The following is a 10000-nucleotide window of genomic DNA, read 5'->3' as shown; positions in this document are numbered from 1 at the left end:
AGCCTAGGAACAATGGGTTAACTGCCTTGTTCAGGGGCAGAATGACAGATTTGTTCCTTGTCAGCTCGGGGGTTTGAACTTGCAACCTTCCGGTTACTAGTCCAACACTCTAACCACTAGGCTACCCTGCCGCCCCCATTCCATTCCTCCATACTCTCTCTAAGCATTGATTCCAAACAGATCCTTTTTCCATATTTGGTGCACTATTCTTGACCCAGAGGTTGACACTGAACAATGTTGGAATGTTGCAGAAAGGTTAGGGTATACAGGTTGTTGGTTGTTGACTGACCAGGGGTTGGACACGGAACCATTTCAGAATGTTGTAAGGTTAGCAGATGGTTCTGTCTCTGTTGTGTCCTCTTCTGCAGTGTGTCAGGTACGCCTGCCATAGAAAGTGCTGCTCCAGGACCACCAAATGTTGCAGAAAGGTTAGGGTATACAGGTTGTTGGTTGTTGACTGACCAGGGGTTGGACACGGAACCATTTCCAGAACGTTGTAAGGTTAGCAGATGGTTCTGTCTCTGTTGTGTCCTCTTCTGCAGTGTGTGTAAGGTTAGCAGATGGTTCTGTCTCTGTTGTGTCCTCTTCTGCAGTGTGTGTAAGGTTAGCAGATGGTTCTGTCTCTGTTGTGTCCTCTTCTGCAGTGTGTAAGGTTAGCAGATGGTTCTGTCTCTGTTGTGTCCTCTTCTGCAGTGTGTCGGTACGCCTGCTATAGAAAGTGCTGCTCCAGGACCACCAAATGTAGCAAAAAGGTAAGAGACTATTTTATAGTTTGCAAGTGTACGTTACTGACAATGGAAAGGAGGGATGAGGCTAACGATCAACAAACCATGTTATTCTTCCTAATGATGTAAAGAGGAGACTATTTTATAGTTTGCAAGTGTACGTTACTGACAATGGAAAGGAGGGATGAGGCTAACGATCAACAAACCATGTTATTCTTCCCAATGATGTAAAGAGGAGACTATTTTATAGTTTGCAAGTGTACGTTACTGACAATGGAAAGGAGGGATGAGGCTAACGATCAACAAACCATGTTATTCTTCCCAATGATGTAAAGAGGAGACTATTTTATAGTTTGCAAGTGTACGTTACTGACAATGGAAAGGAGGGATGAGGCTAACGATCAACAAACCATGTTATTCTTCCCAATGATGTAAAGAGGAGACTATTTTATAGTTTGCAATTGTGCGTTACTGACAATGGAAAGGAGGGATGAGGCTAACGATCAACAAACCATGTTATTCTTCCCAATGATGTAAAGAGGAGACTATTTCATAGTTTGCAAGTGTACGTTACTGACAATGGAAAGGAGGGATGAGGCTAACGATCAACAAACCATGTTATTCTTCCCAATGATGTAAAGAGGAGACTATTTTTATAGTTTGCAGGGTGTACGTTACTGACAATGGAAAGGAGGGATGAGGGCTAATGATCAACAAACCATGTTATTCTTCCCAATGATGTAAAGGGAGACTATTTTATAGTTTGCAAGTGTACGTTACTGACAATGGAAAAGGAGGGATGAGGCTAACGATCAACAAACCATGTTATTCTTCCCAATGATGTAAAGAGGAGACTATTTTATAGTTTGCAAGTGTACGTTACTGACAATGGAAAGGAGGGATGGGGCTAACGATCAACAAAACCATGTTATTCTTCCCAATGATGTAAAGAGGAGACTATTTTATAGTTTGCAAGTGTACAATGGAAAGGAGGGATTACTGATTCAATGGAAAGGAGGGATGAGGCTGGAAAGGAGGGAGAGGCAACGCATCAAACCATGTTATTATTCCAATGATGTAAAGAAGATTTATTTTATAGTTTGCAATTGTACGTTGACAATGGAAAGGAGGATGAGGCTAACGATCAACAAACCATGTTATTCTTCCCAATGATGGCAAAGAGGAGACTATTTCATAGTTTGCAAGTGTACGTTACTGACAATGGAAAGGAGGGATGAGGCTGACGATCAACAAACCAGCGTTATTCTTCCCAATGATGTAAAGAGGAGACTATTTTATAGTTTGCAAGTGTACGTTACTGACAATGGAAAGGAGGGATGAGGCTAACGATCAACAAACCATGTTATTCTTCCCAATGATGTAAAGGAGACTATTTTATATAGTTTGCAAGTGTACGTTACTGACAATGGAAAGGAGGGATGAGGCTGAGCGATCCAACAAACCATGTTATTCTTCCCAATGATGTAAAGAGGAGACTATTTTATAGTTTGCAAGTGTACGTTACTGACAATGGAAAGGAGGGATGAGGCTAACGATCAACAAACCATGTTATTCTTCCCAATGATGTAAAGGAGACTATTTTATAGTTTGCAAGTGTGGACGTTACTGACAATGGAAAGGAGGGATGAGGCTAACGATCAACAAACCATGTTATTCTTCCCAATGATGTAAAGATGAGACTATTTTATAGTTTGCAAGTGTACGTTACTGACAATGGAAAGGAGGGATGAGGCTTTGATCAACAAACCATGTTATTCTTCCCAATGATGTAAAGGAGACTATTCGCTCGATGGCTTTTCTTACATTCCTAATGTAACGGATGTTGGAGTGTTTACATTTGCAAATGCCCATTAAATATTTGACACCACAATTCTCTCTCTCTGTACCTCCATGTTATATATTGGTCTGTCTGTGCTTCTCACTTCTGTCCATCCGTCCGTCTGCGTGCGTGTGTTTGCGATGTACATGTGTGTCCGTCCTTCCATCCGCGTTTGTGTTTTTCTCTATCAGTACGACCTGGAGCTGTCGTCCAGGCAGTTTGGCGTGGAGTGTCTCGTCTGACCAGCGAGGAGAGGACCGTGCCCCTGGTGGTGGAGAAGCTCATCAACTACATCGAGATGCACGGCCTCTACACAGAGGGCATCTTCAGGAAGTCTGGCTCCACCAATAAGATCAAAGAGCTGCGGCAGGGGCTGGACACAGGTATGATTGGCAGGGTACTACACCAGTTAAAGTAGACCAGGGAGGGATAGCAGAGATATGGTCAAAGGACTGTCTATACCAGGGATGGCCCTCAGATCAGTCCCTCCCCCCCGGGGTCTCAACTTCCTGTTAAAGGTTAGAATACCAGAATACATAAGGTGCAATTTCGAAATGTCAATCAATTACTCCATGTCAGCTGACATTTTTTAGATTGGTAATTTAGTCTAGTTTGGTCATTTAGTCTAGTTTGGTCATTTAGTCTAGTTTGGTCATTTAGTCTAGTTTGGTCATTTAGTCTAGTTTGGTCATTTAGTCTAGTTTGGTCATTTAGTCTAGTTTGGTCATTTAGTCTAGTTTGGTCATTTAGTCTAGTTTGGTCATTTAGTCTAGATTGATAATTTAGTCTAGTTTGGTAATTTAGTCTAGATTGGTCATTTAGTCTAGATTGGTCATTTAGTCTAGATTGGTCATTTAGTCTAGATTGGTAATTTAGTCTAGATTGGTCATTTAGTCTAGATTGGTCATTTAGTCTAGATTGGTCATTTAGTCTAGATTGGTCATTTAGTCTAGATTGGTCATTTAGTCTAGTTTGGTCATTTAGTCTAGTTTGGTAATTTAGTCTATCTTGGTAATTTAGTCTAGCTTGGTAATTTAGTCTAGCTTGGTAATTTAGTCTGTCTTGGTAATTTAGTCTAGCTTGGTAATTTAGTCTAGCTTGGTAATTTAGTCTGGCTTGGTAATTTAGTCTGGCTTGGTAATTTAGTCTGGCTTGGTATTTTAGTCTAGTTTGGTCATTTAGTCTAGATTGGTCATTTAGTCTAGATTGGTAATTTAGTCTAGTTTGGTCATTTAGTCTAGTTTGGTCATTTAGTCTAGTTTGGTAATTTAGTCTATCTTGGTAATTTAGTCTAGCTTGGTAATTTAGTCTGGCTTGGTAATTTAGTCTATCTTGGTAATTTAGTCTAGCTTGGTAATTTAGTCTATCTTGGTAATTTAGTCTGGCTTGGTAATTTAGTCTAGCTTGGTAATTTAGTCTAGTTTGGTAATTTAGTCTACCTTGGTAATTTAGTCTGGCTTGGTAATTTAGTCTGGCCTGGTAATTTAGTCTAGCTTGGTAATTTAGTCTAGTGGCCAGCTATCTAAACTTGTAGTAACCAGTAGGTCTCCCATTGCTTTTGTTAGTTCCTCTCACTCAGATATCATATAAAAAAACTGCAAACATTTGGGTCTCTGCTCCATGGCAAAATGGCTCCATGGCTTTTTTTATTTTGGCAGTGGCTTCTTCCTTGCTGAGTAGCCCTTTCAGGTTATGCCGATATGGGACTCGTTTTATACAGTGGACATAGATACTTTTGTACCTGTTTCCTCAGCATCTTCACAAGGTCCTTTGCTGTTGTTCTGGGATTGATTTGCACTTTTCGCACCAAAGTACGTTCATCTCTAGGAGACAGCGCGTCTTCTTCCTGAGCGGTATGACGGCTGCGTGGTCCCATATTGATTATACTTGCATACTATTGTTTGTACAAATGAGCGTGGTACCTTCAGGCATTTGGAAATTGCTCCCAAGGGTGAATCAAATTTTGGCTGATTTCTTTTGATTTTCCCCATGATGTCAAGCAAAGAGGCACTGGGTTTGAAAGTAGGCCTTGAAATACATCCACAGGTACCTCCAATTGACTCAAATTATGTCAATTAGCCTATCAGAAGCTTCAAAGACATGACATAATTTTCTGGAATTTTCAAGCTGTTTAAAGGCACAGTCAACTTAGTGTTCTGACCCACTAGAATTGAGACACAGTGAATTATGAGTGAAATAATCTGTCTGTAAACAATTGGAAACATTACTTGTGTCATGCACAAAAAAGAATGTCCTAGCAGACTTGTCAAAACTATAGTTTGTTAACAAGAAATTTGTGGAGTGGTTGAAAAACAAGTTTTAATGATTCCAACTTAAGTGTGGCAAACTTCCGACTTCAACTGTATATACAGGGGATACCTGTACAGTGTCAATGGGCTAGTCGAGGTAATTGAGGTATGTCAAACTTTTGACCTAACACACACATATATATATAAACTCAGCAAAAAAGAAAGGTCCCTTTTTCAGGACCCTTTCTTTCAAAGATAATTCATAAAAATCCAAATTTTACAGATCTTCATTGTAAAGGGTATAAACACTGTTTCCCATGCTTGTTTAATGAACCATAAAGAATGGATGAACACGCACCTGTGGAACGGTCGTTAAGACACTAACAGCTTACAGACGGTAGGCAATTAAGGTCACAGTTATGAAAACTTAGGACACTAAAGAGGCATTTCTACTGACTCTGAAAAACACCAAAAAAGATGCCCAGGGTCCCTGCTCATCTGCATGAACGTGCCTTAGGCATACAGGACAATTGCAATGTCCGTACTGTGAGATACCTAAGACAGCGCTACAGAGTACGGATGAGCAGCTGATCATCCTCGCAGTGGCAGACCATGTGTAACAACACCTGCACAGGATCGGTACATCCGAACGTCACACCTGCGGGACAGGTGCAGGATGGCAACAACAACTGCCCGAGTTACACCAGGAATGCACAATCCCTCCATCAGTGTTCAGACTTTGTCGCAATAGGCTGAGAGGAGGCTGGACTGAGGGGCTTGTAGGCTGTTGTAAGGCAGGTCCTCACCAGACATCAGCGGCAACAACGTCGCCTATGGACACATACCCACTGTCGCTGGACCAGACAGGACTGGCAAAAAGTGCTCTTCACTGACGAGTGTGGTTTTGTCTCACCAGGGGGATGGTCAGATTCACGTTTATCGTCGAAGGAATGAGCGTTCCACGAGGCCTGTACTCTGGAGCGGGATCGATTTGGAGATGGAGGGTCCGTCATGGTCTGGAGCGGTGTGTCACAGCATCATCGGACTGCCTGCAATGATAACAAGCTCAATCTCAACGCTGTGAGTTACAGGGATGACATCCTCGTCCCTCATGCGGTACCCTTCCTGCAGGCTCATCATGACATGACCCTCCAGCATGACAATGCCACCAGCCATACTGCTCGTTCTGTGCGTGATTTCCTGCAACACAGGAATGTCAGTGTTCTGCCATGGCCAGCGAGCCCGGATCTCAATCCCCATTGAGCACGTCTGGGACCTGTTGGATCGGAGGTGAGGGCTAGGGCCATTGCCCCAGAAATGTCTGGGAACTTGCAGGTGCCTTGGTGGAAGAGGTAGGGTAACATCTCAGCAAGAACTGGCAAATCTGGTGCAGTCCATGAGGAGGAGATGCACTGCAGTACTTAGCCAGCTTGTGGCCACCCTCGTGCTGACTGTTACTTTTGATTTTGACCCCCTTCCCTGTTGTTCAGGGACACAGTATTCCATTTCCGTTAGTCACATGTCTGTGGAACTTATTCAGTTCATATCTCAGTTGTTGAATCTTGTTGTGTTCATGCAAACATTTACACAAGTTAAGTTTGCTGAAAATAAATGCAGTTGACAGTGAGAGGACATTTATTTTTGCTGAGTTTATATAAACTAATGGAATATCTACATGGCGTATAGAGGCCCATTATCAGCAACCATCACTCCTGTATTCCAATGGCACATTGGGTTAGCTAATCAAGTTTATAATTTTAAAAGGTTTATTGGTAATTAGAAAACCCTTTTGCAATTATGTTTCAGCACAGCTGAAAACTGTTCTGATTAAAGAGGCAATAACACTGGCCTTCTTTAGACTAGTTGAGTATCTGGAGCATCAGCATTTGTGGGTTCGATTACAGGCTCAAAATGGCCAGAAACAAAGAACTTTTTCTTCTGAAACTCTATTCTTGTTCATGAGAGAAATTGCCATGAAACTGAAGATCTCGTACACACTGTACTACTCCCTTCGCAGAACAGCGCAAACTGGCACTAACCAGAATAGAAAGAGCAGTGGGAGGCGGTGCACAGCTAAGCAAAGGAAGGAGAGTGTCTAGAGTAGAGCTGCAGTCCTCAGCTGGCAGCTGGAAATATTCCCCGCCAAAACACGAGTCGACTGTCCAGTGTCTGTGTTCTTTTGCCCATCATAAACTTTTATTTTTATTGGCCAGTCTGAGATATGGCTTTATCTTTTAGTTTTGTTGTTGGACATATGACTGTAAAAGGACAAAAATCAGCTCAATGGTGTTTTAATTTAATAAGGAAATATGTTCCCAAGTCCCACCCACTCATGAATAGAATGGCAATGTGATCATATCCCAATGTAATTCATGTTTGAAATTATTCTATTTATTTCAAATACTATATCTGTTTGGGATTCTTGCGGTCAATTTGCAGTCTACAAATTATTACAACTATGTTCTGGCCCCACCTCTGCTTGGTTTAGATAATGTCAAAATTTTTGCACTGCTCTATAGGGCTTCTGATTAGTTTTAGATAATGTCAGGGTACCTGCTCTATAGGGCTTCTGATTGGTTTTAGATAATGTCAGGGTATCTGCTCTATAAGGTTTCTGATTAGTTTAGATAATGTCAGGGTACCTGCTCTATAGGGTTTCTGATTTGGTTTTAGACAATGTCAGGGTTTTCTGCTCTATAGGAGTTTCTGATTGGTTTAGATCATGTGAGGAGACAGGTGGCTTGGGACCGTGTTGAAACTGCATTCCCTAGCATGGATACAGACTGTTGACACAGGCTGTAATAGTAGCGTGTCAACCCTCCGTACAAAACAAGATGCCATGACACCCTGTTTATACGGTATTCACACTGCGGATCGTAAGCACCGTGTCAGTTGTAATGTTCAATCTAACTGTAGTATTCCCTCTCCTACTCTCTTCCTGTCCTACTCTCTTCCTGTCCTACTCCTCTTCCTGCTCTACTCTCTTCCTCTCCCCTACTCTCTTCCTGTCCTACTCTCTTCCTGCTCTCTCTCTTCCTGCTCTCTCTCTTCCTGCTCTACTCTCTTCTGCTCTACTCTCTTCCTGCTCTACTCTCTTCCTGTCCTACTCTCTTCTGTCTCTGCTCTCTTCCTGTCCTACTCTCTTCCTGTCACTACTCTCTTCCTGTCACTACTCTCTTCCTGCTCTACTCTCTTCCTGTCATACTCTCTTCCTGTAATGCCTCTTCTGTCTACTCTCTTCCTGGCCTACTCTCTTCCTGCTCTACTCTCTTCCTGTCCTACTCTATTCCTTGTCCTGCTCTCTTTCGCTCTTGCTCTCTTCCTGTCCTGCTATCTTCCTGCTCTATCTCTTCCTGTCATACTCTCTTCCTGTCTTAACTGTCTTCCTGTCTACTACCTATTTTCTGTCTTACTCTCTTCCTGCTCTACTCTCTTCCTGTCCTACTCTCCTTCTTGTCCTCTCTCTTCCTCCTCCTACTCTCTTCTGCTCTACTCTCTTATGCTCCCCACTCTCTTCTCATCATGCTCTCTTCACCCTCTACTCTCTTCCTGTCCTACTCTCTTCCTGTCATACTCTCTTCCTGTCTACTCTCTTCCACCATTCTGCTCTCTTCCTGTCCCAACTCTCTTGCTCTCTCCTCTCTTCCTGCTCTACTCTCTTCTTACGTCCTGCTCTCTTCTTGTCCTGCTCTCTTTCTGTCCTGCTCTCTTCCTGTCCTACTCTCTTCCTGTCCTACTCTCTTCCTGTCCTACTCTCTTCCTGTCCTGCTTTCTTCCTCTCCTACTCTCTTCCTCTCCTACTCTCTTCCTCTCCTACTTAAGATGTGAGCAGCATGAACCTGGACGATTACAACATCCACGTCATCGCCGGAGTGCTCAAACAATGGCTCCGTGACCTGCCCAACCCTCTGATGACCTTTGAACTGTACGAGGAGTTCCTCCGGGCAATGGGTAAGAGCTGGGGTCATGAGTATGCACCTTGTTGTATATATATATACATTTTTTTACTACTTTCTACATTGTAGAATAATAGTGAAGACATCAAAACTATGAAATAACACATTTGGAATCACGTACTAACCCAAAAAAGTGTTAAACAAATCCAAATATATTTTATATTTGAGATTCATCAAAGTAGCCACCCTTTGCCTTGATGACAGCTTTGTACACTCTTGGCATTCTCTCAACCAGCTTCATGAGGTAGTCACCTGGAATGCATTTCAATTAACAGGTGTGCTTTGTTAAAAAAGTTCATTGCTTCAGAATTTCTTTCCTTCTTAATGGGTTTGAGCCAATCAGTTGTATTGTGATACCTCATACCTTACCAGGTAAGGGTGGTATACAGAAGATAGCCCTATTTGGTAAAAGACCAATCCATATTATGGCAAGAACAGCTCAAATAAGCAAAGCGAAACGACAGTCCATCATTACTTTAAGACATGGTCAATCCAATGCGGAAAATTTCAAGAACTTTGAAGTTTCTTCCAAGTGTAGTAGCAAAACCATCAAGAACTATGATGAAACTGGCTCTCATGAGGACCGCCACAAGAAGGAAGACCCAGAGTTACCTCTGCTGCAGAGGATAAGTTCATTAATGTTACCCGCCTCTGAAGGGGTGCAGCCCAAATAGCACCTTCACAGAGTTCAAGTAACAGACACATCTCAACATCAACTGTTCAGAGGAGACTGCGCGAATCAGGCCTTCATGGTCAAATTGCTGCAAAGAAACCGCTACTACAGAACAACAATAATAAGAAGAGACTTGCTTGGGCCAAGAAACACAAGCAATGGAAACTAGACCAGTGGAAATCTGTCCCTGGGTCTTATGAGTCCAAATTTGCGATTTTTGGTTTGAATCGCTGTGTCTTTGTGAGACGCAGAGTATGTGAACGGATGATCTCTGCATGTGTGGTTCCCACCGTGAAGCATGGAGGAGGAGGTGTTATTGTGTGGGGGTGTTATGGTGTGGGGGTGTTATGGTGTGGGGGTGTTATGGTGTGGGGGTGTTATGGTGTGGAGGTGTTATGGTGTGGGGATGTTATGGTGTGGAGGTGTGGGGGTGTTATGGTGTGGGGGTGTTATGATGTGGGGATGTTATGGTGTGGGGGTGTTATGGTGTGGGGATGTTATGGTGTGGGGGTGTTATGGTGTGGGGATGTTATGGTGTGGGGGTGTTATGGTGTGGG

At 42.7% G+C, this 10000-nt stretch overlaps 1 protein-coding gene across 1 annotated transcript in view; it reads left to right on the top strand.

Annotated features, from left to right (window-relative positions):
• The window catches only part of LOC124029580 (unconventional myosin-IXAb-like), a gene marked incomplete at its 5' end in the record, with an annotated part of 13723 nt that overhangs the window by 1797 nt on the left and 1926 nt on the right, over nucleotides 1–10000 (top strand). Inside the window, 2 exons of the mRNA XM_046341240.1 lie at nucleotides 2757–2948; nucleotides 8637–8765. Of these exons, the coding sequence (XP_046197196.1) occupies nucleotides 2757–2948; nucleotides 8637–8765 (321 nt within the window). The remainder of the gene's footprint in view (nucleotides 1–2756; nucleotides 2949–8636; nucleotides 8766–10000) is intronic.

This window comes from Oncorhynchus gorbuscha, unplaced genomic scaffold (genome assembly GCF_021184085.1).
Source record: "Oncorhynchus gorbuscha isolate QuinsamMale2020 ecotype Even-year unplaced genomic scaffold, OgorEven_v1.0 Un_scaffold_6865, whole genome shotgun sequence".
NCBI lineage: Eukaryota > Metazoa > Chordata > Actinopteri > Salmoniformes > Salmonidae > Oncorhynchus > Oncorhynchus gorbuscha.
Note: the sequence above shows the minus strand (reverse complement) of the source record. Positions and strands in the feature narration are given on the sequence as shown.